Genomic DNA, 20,201 nt, shown 5'->3' with positions numbered 1-20,201 from the left:
TCTCCTGTGCTTGATGATCTGTACTCTCCTGACAGATTTACTCTGTAAAGTCCAGAATGTATAGCCAGAATACTATTCGGTTGTAGTATATACCACCTGATACACAAGCAGGAAATCTTCAAAGGCGATTTTTTTGAGGGGGGGGGGGCACCTGGGTGATTCAGTTGGTTAAGCATCCAACTTTGGCTCAGGTCATGACCTCACGGTTTGTGAGTTTGAGCCCCCCATAGGGCCTGTGCTGACAGCTCAGACTCTGGAGCCTGCTTCAGATTCTGTGTGTGTGTGTGTGTGTGTGTGTGTGTGTGTCTCTCTTTCTCTTTCTATCTCTCTCTGCCCCTCCCTGCTCACTCTCTCTCTGTCTCTCAAAAAACAAAACAACAAAACACAATAAAATAAACGTTAAAAAAAAACAAGAAAAAATTTAAAAAGGCAAATGTTTTAAAAATATTTTTTAATATTTATTTATTTTTGAGAGAGAAAGAGAGTGAGAGAGTGCAAGCAAAGGGCAGAGAGAGAGGGAGACACAGAATCCGAAGGAGGCTCCAGGGTCTGTCAGCACAGAGCCCAATGAGGGGCTTGAACTCACCAGCTGTGAGATCATGACATGAGCTGAAGTCGGTCGCCCAACCGACTGAGCCACCCAGGTGCCCCTAAAGGTGATTTTTTAAAAAATGACACAGTAAATACTGTTCAATAATATAAAGCAACAATTTTAATACAATAATAACCTAAATTATGTCTATAGTACATAATGAACATACTCATAATTTTTGTCCTTAAATCATGAATTGACTATTATAAAACGAAATATAAAAATTAAGTAGAGTTGTGTTTATGGATGATTACGCCAGTTCTTAAAGATATTTTTGTACATTCTTTTATAAACTTTTTTTGATACCTGCTCTGATCTTTAGAAAACCCTGAAATACTGTCTTCGTGTAAATGTAGTAAGCGGGAGAGCTGGGATCCTGAGAGCCTGATAGTGTGTTTTAAAACGTTGTAACATAGGCACTCTCTCATACGAAATTCCACAAATAAAAACATAAATGTCCTCAAATTTGCCTATTCGTAAGAGTGCCCTCCAGGTAATAAAATGTAGCTTCACAGGGTACTTCTTGCGCCTCACAAAATCATGCTGGGACTAAAGAGCACTGAGAACTAATGTCAGGATAATGCCTAATGGTTTCAAAGTGGTATCATGCATATTATCTCACGTTGGGCTCACAAATGACACTTGTGGAGAAGGATGCAGTTTAGGGGGGTTGGCAAGTGTGTAAAGCTGGCAGGGGTCTAAGGACCTTCAAGCCCGAGATTCTTTCTCTACCTTTTATTTTATTTTGTCTTATTTATTTTAGCATCCTGCATCAGAGAGAAAAAAGATCCATAATTGCTACATATGTGTGCATATATACTAATTTCAATGGGAAATGTTAATAAGACAAAGTTACAATGATGAAGTAAAATGAACATACAACAGAGAAATAAAAAGAGGTTAGGACCATATATATTTTGAATTTAAAGTGACTTGTGTCTAAACGTAAGGTTTCTACTTACTAGCCATCTTGAGATGATACTTGAGAAAGATACTCATCCTTTTAGTCTCCATTTCTAGATAGGAAATTGGAGATAATACTTAGGAATGTTGTAAGTGTATCAAATGAACTTGTATATTAAGTATTTGGCATAATGCCCTGTAAAAGCCAATAAACACTGATATATGATATCCAAATAGCAATTACAATTATGACAATGATCAATAATAAAAATTATATACCATTTTATTGGGTAATTCAACCATGATCAAGTTTTTGTGTAGCCTTATGAAGTTGAAATTCAGTACCAACAATTAAAAATACAGCTAATAATTATTTGTCAGAAAACTTTTTCTTTAAAGAGCCGATAGGAAATAATATGGACTTCGTAGACTGTGTAGTCTGTGTTGCAACAATTTTAATCCGCTGCTTTGGTGTGAAAGCATCCACAGACAGTACACAAATGAATGGACGTGGTTGTGTTTCAGTAACTGTTTTAATTACAAAAACAGCCTGAAAACTAGATTTGCCAGGCAGAATTTACCTAGTTTGTTAAGAAGGTCAGGGTAAAAGGGTTTGAAATCATGAAGTCCATAATCGTTTGTGATTATTTTCCCTGAAATCACAGAGGGTGGAAATATTTAGCTCTTAATTTCTGTGGTAGACAGAATAATGTTCCTCATCCCCCAAAGATGCCCGTGTCCTAATCCCCAGAACCTGTGCACGTGTTACCTTATGTGGCAAAAGGAGCTGTGGTTAAATTAAAGATCTTGAAATGGAAAGATTATCCTAGATTATCTGGGTGGGCTTGCTGTAATCACAAGGGTGCTTACAAGACAGGAGCAGGAGATCAGAGAGGAGATGCTATACTGTTGGTTTTGAAGATGGAAGAAAGGGATATGAGCCGAAGAATGAGAGCGGCCTCCAGAAGATGGGCAAAACGCAAGGAAACATCATCACCTTCCTCTGGAAGGTCTGGTGCTGCTCACCCATTTTAGACTTCTAACCTTCATAGCTGGCAGGGAGTGAATATGTGTCATCTAAGCCACTAAATTTACGGTAATTTGCTACAGCAACAATAGGAAACTAATACATTTGCTTTCTCTGTGTTTGTGTGTGTGTTTAACTAGGAGATGCTGACTATGTGATAATAGCTTTACAATAGAAAGAAACCTTGATTAAAAGGTAGTTGGGGGGAAAATGTCTTCTTATTAGAAAAGAAATCAAGTTCTGAATGAATAAGACAAGGATCTATTTTACTCCTGGTTTCCTCCTGTCTTGATTCTGGAGACTCATCATTACATTTTTGGTACTTTTTTAATGTTTTGAATTGCTCCACATTAAATAGAAAATAAAACAAAAACAGACCAACAACACAGAAACAAAATTCCAGGCATAGGAGCATATAGCAATATGTGCTCATGTCGTGTTTATCCTATCCTGGAGTTTTGTGAAGTTATATAGTTGCAATTTATAGCTTTAGATATGGGATATTTAGAAAACAAAAGCACCTACAAATGTTACATAATTCTCCACTATAAATTCACAGAAAGTGTATTGACCACAGCTATAGAGGACTCATGGGGGGAGAAAAGGTCATTTGAATCAGAAGGCTAGGGTCTGTATTCCATGCTGCCATTTTTCCCAGTGGCCTTTACTCCTTCCAGTATCTTGTGGGAAACCAACTGACAGTTCTTACCGAAGACAGGAAAAGATGAAGGATGGCTGGGCCCAGGGAGTGCTAAATCTTATCTCACAGCTGCTCAGATTGCATCAGCGTCTTTCATTCGCTCACTTTTAATGGTCATGCTGGCTAAATTGTATTTTTGCATTGAATGCTATGATTTTATTTTCTTGTCCTTCATGAATATATATGGCAACTCTGAATGACTTTACCCTTTAGCCACCGCCTGTATTTTCAATCAAAGTACCTCTACAGATGTTCATGTGAGGCTGCATATGGAAGCCTGGCGGGGGGCCAGCTAGGTAGATTAGGCTTGCTTGGGAGTTCCAGAAACACATAGTTATTCTTTCCACAGCCCAAAATGAGAATTCAATTTTATTTCTTTTGAATGAGACTCCTTAAGCTCTTGGTTTGCCTTGTGGGAAATCCATTAGTATTTCTGATGAGAGCTCATGGTTATTTGCTCTTTTTTGTTTTGTTTTGTTTTTTCAAACTTAGATTAGTAACCTTAAAATCATAGAAATATAATCATGGACTGAGTAAGGTTTAAATGTTCGAATACTAAAATGCCTATAAAGTTTTAGTGTAAATACCTAAGAAAAATATTTTAAAGTACCAAAAAAGAGGGCAGTGTTTCAGCAGAAATCAGACTTTCTTACCGCTCCATACATCAGCTTTGCTTAGCTGTCCTGTTACCATTGTGTAGTTGAAGGATGTTTGGGGATTCTAAGTGTCTTCGGGGGTGCGAGGGAAGCAATTCTGTGACATTGATTCCTAGTGGCTAGAAATCTCCGTATTCTGCATTATTTAGATATAGATATTCATGGCTCAGGACGCATCATAAAAGAAAGTAATAAACTGTGTCTCACTGTATCTTTAGGAATTCTACAAAAATATTTTGTGAGGTTTTCCCAGTGTCCCATGGACCCCTGTAATACCTTTCTATGGCCTAGAAATGTTTTTTATTGAGGCAATGTCACTACATATGGAGGTCTCTAATGTGAATATCTCTATGATATTAAGTGCCAGATTTATGAGATCTCGGCATGTGAATTGGTCACGCTTTTGCTTGTGTGGAAGCATTGGGGTTAGACTGACTTCTGGAAAAGGACCACCCAATCTTTGCAGATGAACTAACAAGCTGCTACCAATTCCAGGAGGAACAGTCACTAAGACCTTAATGAAGGAGAATTGTTTGCATCACTTGGGAATATGTCAGCTGCAAAACTTTTGCCTAATTTGACTCTTCCAGAGTCAGTCCGATTCCATTAGTAATTTGATAAAAAGCGGGAGCCAGTTGGCTCCAAACCAGGTGTCAGTATGCCCCCAGCCCACAAGCGCACTGCCACTCTGTGTGGTGTTGCTCTGTTCTGTAAAACAGATGTTATGATTCACTCCAGACATCCTGCATTTCATTAGGGAGTGAAATAGTCACTTAGTTATCTCATTCACTTACTTTTCAATGGACTGAACATGTGTGGTCTGTAAATTCTGATCCCATTTTAACTTTTACTTACAGGATATGCTTTAGAATGCCATCACCCCACCCCCACCCCCATCCCCACCCCCCATCGTTCTTACAATTTTCACTTCTTCACAGTAAGTTTTTCTGGTCTTTTTAGATGAATGACTCTAAATCACATTCAAAAGAGGTAGTTATTCAACATGCAATGGTTTTCAGATGTCATTTTCCTGAAACAGTGTTGTTGTTGTTTTTTTTTCTTGAAATAACCCTGGTCTTATAATTCAGAAGCTTGGTTTCATATTTAATCTGCAGAAATTCTAAGTGAGGATAAGCCAATTTTCTCCTGTTGGTTTCTTAACAGTCACAAACTGATACTGAGACTGTGTATATGTCACAAAAGTCCTAGGAGCTGACTGAATACCGTCTCATGAGATGCAGAAAACCTGAAGGGGTGGCCTTCTCCTTTTACAGCATTTCCGTCCCTGGGGTTGGCCATAAACATGGAATCGGTAGACAGGTAAACGAATGGACGTCCAGCCGACCATCCATTCAGAGTCTTCTATATCACTCATACACTGCGTCTGCTCTAGTCCATTCTCTGCCACTGGATTGCAGAGCTAAATAAGCGGGAAACGTCAGTGATCACCCTGCTTTGAATGTTGTACTTCATGATAAATACACTCTGCTAAAGTCTCCTTGTTCACTGTATCTTTCTGCACTGCTTTTTGTGGGTTTGTTTCCAGTAAGACTCTTTGTGCTGTATTTAATCTTTTTCACACTATCCAGTGTCTTGGTAGAATGCAGCGAACAATCCTTTTTACCCATTATAATTATAATACATAATGACTCTCTGAGGCTCGTTGGTTATAACATTTTAATTTATACTTTTAAGTAGGATGCGGCGGAATATACAACAGCAGAGATCAGACCTCTTTCTTTTCTTTTGTTTCTTCTTTTAAGTAGCTTCCATTGCTTTCTCCTCCTCCCTAATTAATATAAATTGCTTCTTTCGTTTCTTCCCTTACTCCTCCAAAGTCAGTGATAGTAGACGGCAATGCGTTAAGGGATAGATAACTGTGGTCAGCACCAAAGGAAAACCATTCTTAATTCTTAGTCGATTTTTTCTTTCAAAATTACAAAACTGATGGTTTTGATTAAACTTAGAATTGTGACAGTTTCACCATATTGCATCAAAAACGTGTCTGTAAAAAGTTTTGTGCAAATATTTTAATTTTTTTTTTTTTCAACGTTTTTAATTTATTTTTGGGACAGAGAGAGACAGAGCATGAACGGGGGAGGGGCAGAGAGAGAGGGAGACACAGAATCAGAAACAGGCTCCAGGCTCTGAGCCATCAGCCCAGAGCCCGACGCGGGGCTCGAACTCACGGACCGCAAGATCGTGACCTGGCTGAAGTCGGACGCTTAACCGACTGCGCCACCCAGGCGCCCCTGTGCAAATATTTTAAGCTGCAGAGACCACAGCAACATTAGTGAATTTTTTGAGTACATGCTCTCTTTCTTTGGTGTTGTTTTCCTTATTATTTTGTTTTAGCTTTGCTCTATAGACTTTAGTGGAAGCTATAGTTTATTTCTTGAAGGCATGATGGTTTTTTCAGGGAAAGGAAAAAGCCTTAATTGGCGATGGCAAATAACCTAGAATTTCTGGAATTATTAATAGTTTGGATATTACTATTTTCAGTCTGTCTCGATTACACGTTCCTTTGTGATGTTTAATATGTGTTATACATTTAATGAATTTTCATTTTAAGAATTTGCTTCTGTACTTTGTTAAAGCATGGAAGTGAGGCCGCTGGCTGGCTGATGAACTCACAAGTGTAGGTAGTGTGCTACATGAGGGCGAGTCTTTCGTTAACACTGGTTTCTGGCCCAGTGAGTGGAGTTTGATAGTAATTCTTGCTACAAGTATAAAAAAATAATAAATTGCTCAGACTCATACATAAAAATTACTATGCAGGAAACTTAAAATAATTTTTAAAGGCATACTAAACTTGGCAAGACTCTAAATATTAAAATAAGTATACCATCTATCTTAAAAGTAAATTAACAATAATGTAGCCTAAAATCATATTAAGACTCTCTAATAATATGGGTTTGTAGGATCTAAATAAAGAAGTATATAGTGAAAATTCCCTTTTAGTTATCCTATTAAGATCTACTGTGCTTAATTTTTGTGAAGATATAACAATAACTGTAAGAGGTTTTCTGCTTAAGTGTCCCAAGGTACTTGCACACAAAGTACATCCAAGGTAGTATATGATGTTCAATAGTTTATGATCATCAAAACCAGAGGATTCAACTTTTTAAAAAAATTTAAAAATGTTAAAATTCAATTTTTGTTTTCTGATGCATTCAGTGTAAACTTAGAATTATATTCAGAATAAAATGTCACTTTGTGATTACAATTTGTCTGTATTTTGGAGTAGATTGTCATAGTAGATTTAGTTGAAATAGTTGAATAGTAGAATTTCACCCGGAGTTATTGCATTGTTTTCCTCTTTATGTTTTTGCAGAGATTTTACATTCTGTTGATTTCACACTCTTTCAGTAATGCTCCACATGGATTTCTTTATTTATATGTCCTGAGCATGTTTTATTGATCTGTATTTCTGCTCCAAAGGAAAGAACCCATTTTGAGTGATATGTGATTTTTTATTTTTCTTTTCCTTTCTTCTTCTTCTTTCTTTCTTTTTTTTTTTTTTTAACTAGGCCTTTAGTGAGTTTGAGATTGAACAGCATCAAGAGTGTGCTTATGATCATTTGGAAGTATTTGATGGAGAAACAGAAAAATCACCAATTCTTGGACGACTATGTGGCAGCAAGATACCAGAGCCCCTTGTGGCCACCGGAAATAAAATGTTTGTTCGGTTTATTTCTGATGCATCTGTTCAAAGAAAAGGCTTTCAAGCCACACATTCTACAGGTCAGCAAATCAGGGCCATGTTTCTCTTTCCTAAGATCTAGGTTTCTCTTCCGGGAATGAATGCAGTGGATCCTATAACAGGAACATTAACGAATCTCTGAGGACAGTAGAAGAAATCTCACTGGAGCATTTTGTAAAATATTTGAGAGCAATGTTGCATCCTACCTATATGTCTTTGTAGTTGTTGAACATTAAAAGGAAATGCAGTAATTTGATCTCATTCATGTTCAATGCAGTATGACCAGGTAGAATTATCTCTAAATATTTGTATAATATGTTCCATATTCACTTTGGCAGTTTGATTTATATGTTCTGTTTAACAGTTAAAAATCTATATCTTAGTATTCAAGAATTATGTTTTCTCTAACATCCTACCTGGTTACCTAGATTTTGAATTAATATATTTTTATAAATCTCAGTTTTGAGATTTATCTCTCTGTTTTACAGAGCCTCATTTGTTTTTCCCTTTATTTGGTATGGAACACAATCTTTTTCCTAATCCTAATCCCTAATTTGACTTTGTAATGAAAATCTTCAAGAAATAAAATATAATTTAGAAAAATATGGAAAATTTTAGGCAAAATGTAGAATAACATTTTTTATAACTTGGAGCCAGCCTAATAATATAGTTCATAAATGTCTAGGAAATGTCCTTTTTTTTTCGTTCAGTTAAAAATAAAAAATCAGTTGATTGTAGTTTCCTAAAGTCATTTAGCTTATAGTGCCACCTAGTGGCACTTATGATGCATAAACCGTTTAGACACCGCCTGGTAGAAATCCATCTTGGTGTAAAATGCACTAGAAATAGTATACATATTTTACCAGGAAACATTTTGAGTGTAGTAATTTTCATCATGGTTTCCTGATTTTTTGTTTGAATTTTTTTAATTTTATGCGGGAAATCAGAATTTTAATTATTCCATTATCCAATATTACTTTCCAGTTTAATACATTTTGTTATGAGCATTAGATTTATATTGAAGTCTGTATGTGAGAAAGTGAATATTGTCCAGGGCACGCCTGGGTGGCTCAGTTAGTTGAGCGTCCGACTTCGGCTTAGGTCATGATCTCGCAGTCCGTGAGTTCGAGCCCCGCATCAGGCTCTGTGCTGACAGCTCAGAGCCTGGAGCCTGCTTCAGATTCTGTGTCTCCCTCTCTCTCTGCCTCTTCCCCACTCGTGCTCTGTATCTCTCTGTCTCTCAAAAATAAACATAAAAAAAACATTTAAAAAAAGTGAATATTGTCAAAATATTGATCTAATTCATACTAGGAATGGTTGGACTCATTGATAATTCAAATTAATTGTTTCTCAGGATTAGTATAAATATTTATATTTAAAATTATTTATATATTTATATTTATATATATTATATATATTATGTTTGTGAAAAATTTTTCATGGACTATAGACCTTTCGTACTAATGATTTTCCACCCATTTGACATGTACTCTTTAAATATTTTCCTGATAACTTGTTATGCATTGAAGGGATGGAATGATTGGAATCCCATTACTTCATCAATACTTTTCTGATAGCACAGAGTTTATGGCATATATATGCATACTTTAATATCCTGGGTATCATAAGTTCCAAGAAAGCAGTATAAAAATATGCTGTCAAAGTTCTTGAAATATCTGACTATATAATATTTTTAATTTTCCTGTCTATGAATTCCTCTTTCTTACGTTAGTAAAAACTTACTTTTATAGTATCTCATACTATCTCTTCTTACCTTTGGTAAGTAGAAGGATTAAGACTTATATCATGTTCTGGGATGTTGATACATTTGGGGTTTGGGTCTAATGATGCCATTACCTAGCTGGGAACGTTGGAAAGGATCATTTCTTTGGATCTGTTTCTTTATCTGTAAACTACTATTTAAGGTTTCTTATAGCTGTAAAACTCCACAACTTGTTAATTTTGCATGGCCTCTGCTCATGAACCCTATTTGCAGTGTTTATATAAGAACCCATTGTTAGGATCTAGTTTCTCAATGAGATCACATATTGAGATCTGATGGTCTATATAGCATGCATTTGGCATTTAGGCACACACATGTACTTAATATATACACTTTACGTATACTGAATCCTCAAAAGACTATACGATGTGTTATCCCCATTTTTCAGATAAAGACTATACGATGTGTTATTATCCTCATTTTTCAGATAAAGACTATATGATGTATTATTATCCTCATTTTTCAGATAAAGAAATTTTAGAAATCTCTAAAATTAATTAATCATCCAAATTCTCATTTTTCAGATAAAGAAATTGATTAATTATTTTTTAGAGATTTCTAAAATTATGTCAAAGCCTGAATTTAATCTTTATACTACCTATCTCCAAAGCTCACATACTTTCCACCACAGTATATTTTCTCTTAATGTAAAAGTTTCAGATTAGGAAGAAAAAGGATACCAAACTGGTCTGTTATTGAAGCAATGGTAGAGATTGAATTTTTCCTTATGTAAGTTTTAAAAAACCCTCTGTTTAAAGTATGTAACTGGCTAGGCCTATTTTATTTCCCTGTTCTGTTCACATGCATTCAAATACCCAATTGAGCAACATGAGTCATATTTTCGTTAGGTGAAAACGTACCCTGGATATCTTTTAATCCAGCCCTGTCATCTCACAGTTAAGGATTCCGAACAAAAACTTAAATGCCTGAAGTAGAACAAAAAAATAATAGTTGGTATTAGAATCCTGGCTTCTTAACTCGGGCTCATTTGCTGTTATCAAAATTTTTCATATTATCTGTTTGCGTTTTTTTTTTCTTTATGCATAAATTTTTGCTCTCACTTAACCAGGCATCTTTTCTGGGTAGATTTGTTTTATGCTGTTACTTTCTAGTAGCCATACATGTTGAAATCCTCTGAGGTACTGCCTCCTATTTATGTCTCCTAAAGCGTTCTCTTTAATAAGTTAATTTATCCCATAGTCTTTCATCACATATTTATTTGACACCTGCTTTGGGTAGACTATAAGGTATTGGTAATTTATAGCAAAAAATTTAGCAATTTGTGGGAGTTGATAAGGAATAGAAGGAATTCCTGCCTGTTGACAGCTTACAGTCTGGCAAGTTAAACTTCTGATTTTCAGATGTTTCTGTACTTAGGATTTTTCAGTCAATTTCTACTGACAAGACAGCCAAGTCCAGTACTACATCAGTCAATTTTTTCTGCATGTATAAAACTCTTATTCATTGTTTAACTGCTTCTAGAATATCTGTAACTCTTATTGATGGGCCCTGAAATATCCCTTTTAATTTGCTTGAGTAAATTTATATATATTTCTGTATAAAATTTGAGTTTTATCCACAAGTTTCTAATACCATGAATTTTGAAGCCAGCTGATTAGAAATATTGCTCTAATATGGTTTTATGGCTACTTTTTTTCACAAGTAATGCTATGTAAAAAAAATCCACGAGTAATGGACTTTATTGGGAAGAGTCCTTTTTATTCTCTGATAGTGTCCAAATTCTAAGCCTAAATATATTTTAATCAGGTAACAAATGGTATTCCACTACCCTTAAATAAACTTATGAAAGGAAACAAATCCTCCAGTAAAAAAAAAAAAAAATTAAAAAAATAAATAAATATATATATATATATATATATATATATATATATATATATCTCCTGTGTATTCTCTCAGAGGATATGGCTATCATACAGAAAAAGGGGGAAATGTGAAGAGAAAATAATATTTTAAAACATGGTCCATCTGGGGCGCCTGGGTGGCCCAGTCAGTTAAGTATCCAACTTAGGCTCAGGTCATGATCTTGCAGTTCACAGGTGTGAGCCCCGCGTCGGGCTCTGTGCTGACAGGTCAGAGCCTGAAGCCTGCTTTGGATTCTGTGTCTCCTTCTCTCTCTGCCCCTCCCCAACTCACGCTCTGTCTCTCTGTCTCTCTGTCTCTGTCTCTGTCTCTCAAAAATAAATAAACATTAAAAAAAAACAGAGACAGGGAGGCAAACCATAGGAGAGTCTTAACTACAGAAAAGGAACTGATGGTTGATGGAAGGGAGGTGGGCGGGGGTTGGGCAAAATGGGTGATTGGCATTAAGGAGGGCACTTGTGATGAGTGCTGGGTATTGTATGTAAGTGACGAATCACTAAATTCCACTCCTGAAACTAATATTACAACTATGTTAACCAACTAGAATTTAAATAAAAACTTGAAATATTAAGAAAATAAATGCATAAAATAAAACATGGCCCATCTGGTAGGACTTCTTTCCTGGAGCATACAACATCATACTATTTATCAATGACATTAAAAAAAAATAAAATAATACATTATTAAACTTCTTAGCAAGGAAATTATTTTGATATAACTTAATTAAATTAGAATGTCCACTAAAGGCATTTGTAGGTCAAGTTACAGGACCTCTTTGGGAATTTAATACTTTATCAGGAAACAAACAATCATGTCTTTCCAAATTAAAAGGAAAGTCACCCCCAGGCTTCTCTTCCCTTCTTGTCACCTATCTTATGCAGCTTTATTTTCATTTTCCAGAATTCTGTAGAAGATGTTCTGGCAGCTTATAGAGTACATTCAAACAATTGATTTAAAAACAATATTGCTGACATGCTACACTACTTTTATATTGTTCCAACTTAGTAAATGAACAGAATATTTGCAGGGAGTGTATTTACCTAAAAAACATCCTTTATAGGGACCATATTAAATGATATATGAACTAAATTTTGAAGAATTGCCACAAGGATTCTCAAAGACACTCGTAAGCAATTGCCCTCATTCTGCCTATTTTCTGCGTATGGAATTTCTCTCAGGGCATATTAAAATCACACCTCTTCTGCATATAATATTCAAATGTTTGTTCTTAAAAATTTTATTCTGTGGACTAAATTCTCTGTCTCTGTCTCTTTTTCACTGTTGGATTATTAATTCCAGATTTATTAGTTTGAGTAGTGATCCATAGGAATGCAGTTGTGCTCTGAAACAGATAAACGAAAGCCGGTGAACTTTCTGAAATATTTTTAGTCACCCTTAAATATAATTTATTTATTTTGAATATTGCCATTTTCTAGAAATTTTCAATAAAACCCAGTTATAACTCTTCACTGTCATTTTTAGATTCACAAACGTTTCATGAAATCCCCTTTCCATTTTTGTTTACTTTTTTTAAATGTTTATTTTTGACATACACACACACACACACACACACACACACACACAGAGCCTGAGTGGTTTCATGAAATCTCCCTTTCCATTTTTTGTTTAATTTTTTTAAATGTTTATTTTTAAGAGAGAGACACACACACATACAGAGCCTGAGCGGGGCAGGGCATAGAGAGAAGGAGACACAGAATCTGAAGCAGGGTCCAGGCTCTGAGCCGTCAGCACAGAGCCCCACACGGGGTTTGAACTCACAAACTGCGAGGTCATGACCTGAGCCGAAGCCAGAGGTTCAACTGACTGAGCCACCCAGGAGCCCCTCCTTTTCCATTTTGTTCAACTAGTTCATTTCCTCCTTGATTTTTGTTGGAAGTTGGGACTGGCAGAGAATTGTATCTTCTGGACCCTGGTCTTTGTCTTGCTACTTTGTTTGTACAAGGCAGGCACACTGAAACTAAAGCCTTCTTCCGAACACACAGTCTGTGCCTTCAGCTCTTCCTGGCTGTGGGATAAAAGTTTTTTAAAAAGTTGAAACCAAAACAAATCCGGCAATTATATCAAACTTTGAGAACAGGTAGACTTTTAAAAAACCTCTAAATGAGATTACACCAGTTTATACACTTACATATTACATTTGGAAATATGTTTCACAAAATATTTTCCCGGGCTTCAAAAATTTAAGTCTTCCATTATGATAGCAGATTAATAGTGTTTTCAATTGTTTTTCATTTTTTTCTGGCTTTTCATTTCATACCTGAATGGATCCCTAGCAGCACAGATGATGGCATTTCAATGTTCTCACTGGAAAATTATGGCAGAAATGGTGGTAGCTTCCACTAAGACAGCCTTTCCTATGTGCCAGTTACCTTCCAAGCATTTTACACATATTAAACCATTCACTCTTTGTCTAGACCCCGAGGTGGGGCTACTGTGTATGATGCTTGTCTTAGAAATGAAGTGTGAGATACAGTCCCACAACGGATGAAGGGCAGAGACCAGATTTGGACCCAGGTAGTTTGGCTGTGGGGTTCTGTCACAGGGGAAGGACCGTAATTTTTGGACTTAGAAGAGCGCCCTGGGGCACCTGGGTGGCTCAGTCGGTTAAGCGTCCGACTTCGGCTCAGGTCATGATCTCACGGTCTGTGAGTTCGAGCCCCGCGTCGGGCTCTGTGCCGACAGCTCAGAGCCTGGAGCCTGCTTAGGATTCTGTGTCTCCCTCTCTCTCTGCCCCTCCCCTGTTCACGCTCTGTCTCTCTCTGTCTCGAAAATAAACGTTAAAAAAAAAAAATTTTTAAAAAGAAGAGCGCCCTGCCCTGGTAGGAAGGGTAGGATGTTTGGTTCACAGTCTGTAGGACTCAAGAGACAATATTTAAGAGATGAGTCCAGCTTTCAGCTTTTTACATGGGCGATAGTAGCACCCATATCGAGTGATTGTGCAGGATGCCCCGTCTGCCACCGGGAACATAAAGGGACATTGACATTCACCATGGAGCACAGCCTAGGGGGCAGTCATTCTCGTGGTTGGAACTCCAGTTGGATATTAGCCACACACACGAATCTAAATGTCTTTGTACCTACATATATTTAGACACATCTGAACGGTGGTTCCATCCTGGAGATTCAGAAATATTTTGTTATTGAAAGTCACCAAACCACAGTGTGGGTAAACTGTACACAGACCTGAAAACTCCAGCTAAGTGTTTGTAATTGCACAATTCATCCTCACAGGGTGCTGCTGAGGATGGTTTGGTCGCATGATCATGACAATGTCACAGTTGTGGTTTGAAAGCCAGTGTCCTGCTTGTCCACATCTTTTCATCTTGGGCTTTCATTTCTGTCTCCTCCCAACTTATTCCACTTCTCCTGGGATTTTCCCGGTCTTAGCACTGAAATTGTGGCTTCCCAGGGATCTCTCAGTGCTTGACAAACAGAGATAGAAAGAAACTCTACTTGCTTCTGACATGTTTATATCCCTTTCTTTATCTCCTTTGCCCCCAACCCTCTGCCATAATAATACATATAATGCCTAGTTATTAGGGATAATAACCTATATAGGCCCTAGTTATTAGGAGGTTTGGCAGGGGGAAGATTACAAAGTTTCTGAGAAAAAAATTTTTTAAAGTGTTGTATCTAAATTACACTAGCTACAAATTTTTATGCATACTTACCTATTTGGTACATTTACCTCTAATGACAAAAGTAATAACTGGTAATCCATAAGTTTATTGATATCTCTCTGAAAAAGAAGCTGTGAAAAGAGCATTTAAATTTTTTATTTATTACAAACACAAATATACTTAGTAGCTTCTGGAACTACAAAGGTAACTGCAATTAAGGATGTGTGTATGTTTTTCCCAACCCAGTTAGGTAAATATTTCTACCCAAGTCAAACTGTTCTATATATTCTATGTAGAGTTTTATATCATGCACACACACATAGAAATTTTATACATTTTGTTGATTTTTTTAAAGCTTATTTATCTTTGAGAGAGAGAGACAGAGTGGAGGGTGGGGAAGGGCAGAGAGAGAGGGAGAGAGAATCCCAAGCAGGCTCCGCACTGCCAGCAGGGAGCCCGATGTGGGGCTTGAACTCAACAGATTGCAAAACCATGACTGGAGCCAAAACCAAGAGTCGGACGCTTAACCGACTGAGCTACCCAGGTGTCTTATATTTTTTTTGTTGTTGATTTTTAAATTCTTTCTTATTCGTTTGGATTCTGGGTTCTTAATTGATTAAGATTAAACTTGAATGAAGATAATGATCTTTTTTCTATTAGAACTAGTTATTTGGAACTAAAAACAGTATCGTGTGTAACAAAAATATTTATTAAGAGTTACTAGACGCTAGGCACTGTTTTAAGTGATTTTCATGTATTCATTCAATCCTCAAAGCCCGCTAAGATTGCTACTGTTGTTATATTGTTATCACCTGCATTTTGCCCTATGGATCAGAGAAATGGCATCACTCGTATAAAGTAACTGAGCTAGCAGGTGTTGGAGGTGGTATTCCAACCCAGCAGTCTGCGTGTAGTGCCCATGTCAGTACCTGTTGCACAGACTCCACAATTATGGGACACACATCCGGTGATGAAAATGAATTCAGAAAGTAGAGGAGGGTTAGACTACATCAAATTTGAAAGGGGACTTGTGACACCTCACTGGATTTATTTCATTTTTCTTTTCCGGGCAGAGTGCGGCGGTCGACTGAAAGCGGAACCGAAACCCAGAGATCTATACTCGCATGCTCAGTTTGGTGATAACAACTACCCAGGACAGGTCGACTGTGAATGGCTGGTAGTGTCAGAACGTGGCTTTCGCCTGGAGTTATCCTTCCCGATTTTCGAGGTGGAGGAAGAAGCTGACTGTGGCTATGACTATGTTGAGCTCTTTGATGGTCTCGATTCGACAGCGGTGGGGCTTGGTCGATTCTGTGGATCAGGGGTAAATACAGTACCAGCAGGAAACCATAGCCAGATTGAAAAAAAAAAAAAAGCTCAATGATTCATGATTGTTATGTGTGCCATGTACAAATTGACAATATTTTTACAAAAAAAAAAAAAGGTTACACTGTATTGTTATTGGCTTGACAAATTATACTATGCCTCTTCTCCCTCACCTCTTTCTCTATCTCTATTGAATTTTCTCAATAATCTCACGCAAGAGGGATGAATTTGGTAGCTCTAATTTGCTGTTAGTGTCCACATTCTAACTTTTTTATTCATGTTCTTCTTGTGTAATAAATATTTCAACCTTGAAGAATCTAAAGGCAATACATTTAAACACGCACCTTTGACAATTGGGTCAACTTCCTAAATTACAGCATAAAGGCAAAGTAATATGCACACAACCCATGTTGACATTCCCCTCTCAAAGAATACACCTGCTGAGTGGTGGGGTCCACCAGTGCTGTGCGGACTCAGTCAGTGCTACCAGAATGCTGTTCCACTGCAGTGTGTCACTTGTGCATGGGACAGAATGCCAGCGTACAGGTCACAGAGCATTGCCACGAGAAATAAGAAAAAGAAAAGCTTAAGATAAATATCAAGTGGTCTTCTGAAGACTTATTTTGTTCAGAAGACATTAGGCCCCCCCACCCCCGCTCTTTTTTTGTCTATCAGTGTCTATTGCTTAAATAATACTGAACATGAATACTCTTGAACTCCTGTCCAAATACCAGCTGCAGTGAAACAAAAAAGATTCTTGGTGTTTAGATTATTGAAACAGGAAGGGAGGGATGATTTGGATTCTGGAACTGTCTCTGCCTCAGAGCACCTTCTGAAACAAATTTGATAGCTCTTTATGCTCTTTGAACCTCACTTTATTTCTAAATCAAAGGAACTTGGCTTAAAATTTTGGGGGAAGAAAAAAAAAACGACACACCAACTTGAAAACACACTTCTGTTCCAAGCCCAGCGACATCACTACCTATAACTATGATCTTGAGCATGTCATTTGCTTCTCTGAAACTCACGTTTGCTCATCTGTAAAATGAAGAAGCCACACGTATTCACTATTCCAGGTTGTTGAGAGGATTAAGTCATATATACCCCTACTCCCCCCCATCCTAAATATGAATCTCAATGAAGAAAAAAATGACTCCTTCTGTTTGTTTATTTGCCTGTGTGTTTCTTTTTGTCTTTAGCCACCAGAAGAAATCTACTCCATTGGGGATGCGGTTTTAATTCATTTTCACACTGATGACACAATCAACAAGAAAGGATTTCATATAAGATACAAAAGTATTAGATATCCAGACACCATGCATACCAAAAAATAACACCAAAACCTCCATCAGAACATCAAGGAATGTGCAGAATGGAGAGAAGACGTATTTTTTTTTTTAAATGAAGATACTAGCACAAATGTTTTATATAACGAGTGTGAACAGAAGAAAACTGTAAGACCAGAATTATCTCTGTACTACAAGAGAAGTTTTCACCTAACTCTGATCAGCATTACCAGGAGACTGGAGCTCCATGCTTGATGTATAAATCCAAATAAAGCTGGCGGAAGGGCGTCATGTTACTTCAAGGAAGACTCCACAAGCTTTTGTTGACAGCTTGATGCAGATGCCTTGCAATTCAAGCAGTTCAGTTCAGGGTCTGTGACCTTGCAAAGTGTTCTTTTTGACAATTCTTCAACATTTGGGAGAAATAAAATGGTCTTGCAGGGCACATACAGAAAAACCCTCTTCCTGCGTCTGAGGATAATTGCTTTGGCTTTGTGTCTTGGATGCAGATCCATAGAGGATGTTGGGAAATGGGAGTCTTTTGAGGGTGCTTTGTACTTTAATTGTGGGTGTGTCCGATGTTTGGAAACTGGAATACTTCAGCTTAGTCACTTTCCTTGCAGGCCAGATTCACCTCTTTGAGACGCAAATGATCTTGTGACCACTTCATTTGACTGGCATTTTGACAAGTTGGAAATGTCAGTAGTGTCCATTATTGCAGTTAATCCCTAGACATCATTTATTTAAATGCTGGAAAATGCCCATCTGATTGGTAAACTCAGTTCTTTCAGTGAAAGTGCTGCCTTTTCACACCAAACTTAAGAAGCGCTGTGATGTCTTAGAACTGCGTGAGAGAACTCCCAACAGGTGTGAACAGAATTCTTCTAGTGACTGCCTGGATGGTCCATTCTCAAGTCACCAGAGCTGCTATCGTCTTTTCTGTTGTTGTCAACCTGTCGTAGCTGTTATTGCTGACGTTGTCACGGTTAATGTTGTATTTAAAAAAAAAAGAAAGAAAGAAAGAAACGAAGTGTAAGTAGGCCACGTAGTCATTGAAAGATTTCTTTCTTTCTCTCTCTCTCTTTCTCTCGCTCTCTCTTTCTTCTTGGGATTCAGTTGAAAAAGGATTTGTTTCCGAAAGACTTTCTATGGTGCTATTCCATAAACGTTTTTTTTTTAAACAAAATTTTTGACCTTTGAGCCAACCACCTGTAGACTATGAATGTCTCCCTATGTCTGTCTGGTGGCATTTGAAGACTAAAGACTTGTCAAACGTATCAAGAGTATATCATTGCAAGGGCAGCACTTGTCCTGTGGAACAACTACTTATAATGCCTTAGAATTCTTGCACATGATCAAACAGATCCTCCTAGAGACACACATTTCAAAAGGTTGAACTTAATAATGTATGTGAATTAGCAACTCCATGAGGAAAACCCATTTCCGTGACTGAGAACATCGGGTATAAATACGGTGTCTTGCTTTTGTTGTAGAAAATGAATTTTCTGCTTTAAAGCCATGCGTGTTTTTAATATTGTGTGTGTATATGTGAGGTTGTCTGGGTGAGCGGAGCTATAAGAAGGTGAAACGTAGTGGGGGATGGAAAAGTTAGAATTTATGTGCCAAGTTCTACTAGAATCCTGTCTGAAGTAGCACCTTTCTTAGGAGATTTCATGGACAATTAATAGGAACTTCTAATTATTATCAACCCCATTATAAAAATGGCTTTTTCCTTTACAGAAACTCTGTTTTGATATGTTTTGATGTTGACGTAGATGACTACGTGAAATACCTTAGTTTCTGTTACCTGTCCATGAACATTTGACATTCAATAAAATTGGGTATTTCTCTTCATTTTTACAAATTAAACTATACACACAGGTGTAGCTTGTTTCTTTTCTTTGTCATTGCCCTGAAAAATATTTTCTTGCCTTTGAATTACACTATGTAAATACATTTTTACAACCAATCTTCGGTTCTTATTGAACATTACTTTGGGAATGTGTCACTATTGCCTGCAATATAATGAGCTTTCTAGTGGAGCTGATTTATTCCAGTAACTTCTTCCATATTTTTTCACTAATCTTCAATTAGCCAAAATATATCAGGAGTGGGCAAAAAGGAGGAAAAAATTATGAACACCTAACGTACTACACTATGCCTGGCCCGGTGATAGGCACATGACACAAGCTTTTTTTTTTTTTTTTTTTTTTTTTTACTGTTTGAGGATTGTGGTGATGTTCTCATTTTGTAATTCAGGACTGGAGGCTCATAGAAGGTATGTAACATTCCCAGGGTCACAGTGTAAAGTGAGATGTTGAAAGCCAGCTTGTCTGATATAAAAATCTGTGCTCGTTCTACGAAATGTAGTCGAATCGATCTGGACATGTATAAATAGTGGACAGTGTTTTTATGATGAAACTTTTCCACGTAAAGTACACTTTAGGGGTGAATTACAGTAAAACTTTCAGGATAAATATATTGTTCTTTTCAGGAACAGCATGACAATTCAAATATCAGCTGTAGATATCTTTAAGAACCACAATTAGTGCTAGAAATTAAAGAAACAAAACCTGCTCTATAGCTCAGAGTTAGTAACCATGGACTTTTGTTAAAGTAAATATATTAAACTATTTTATCTGGCGTGATAGGGGAAATGTAGTGTTCTACATTAAGAAATATTTTGGGTATTACCATTGACAT

General features: G+C 37.0%; 1 protein-coding gene and 1 non-coding gene across 2 annotated transcripts in view; both read left to right on the top strand.

Moving 5' to 3' along the window:
- The window catches only part of TLL1 (tolloid like 1), a 137,943-nt gene extending 119,328 nt beyond the window's left edge, over nt 1–18,615 (top strand). Inside the window, exons 19-21 of the mRNA XM_042936680.1 lie at nt 7,409–7,622; nt 15,960–16,210; nt 17,412–18,615. Of these exons, the coding sequence (XP_042792614.1) occupies nt 7,409–7,622; nt 15,960–16,210; nt 17,412–17,546 (600 nt within the window). The 3' untranslated portion in view covers nt 17,547–18,615. The remainder of the gene's footprint in view (nt 1–7,408; nt 7,623–15,959; nt 16,211–17,411) is intronic.
- LOC122218839 lies at nt 6,459–6,606 on the top strand. Its single transcript, XR_006202148.1, has one exon. It is a non-coding gene; the product is annotated as a small nucleolar RNA SNORA62/SNORA6 family (small nucleolar RNA).
- Nucleotides 18,616–20,201: the final 1,586 nt, after the last annotated feature.

Source organism: Panthera leo, chromosome B1, assembly GCF_018350215.1.
Source record: "Panthera leo isolate Ple1 chromosome B1, P.leo_Ple1_pat1.1, whole genome shotgun sequence".
In the NCBI taxonomy this organism is placed as follows: domain Eukaryota; kingdom Metazoa; phylum Chordata; class Mammalia; order Carnivora; family Felidae; genus Panthera; species Panthera leo.
Note: the sequence above shows the minus strand (reverse complement) of the source record. Positions and strands in the feature narration are given on the sequence as shown.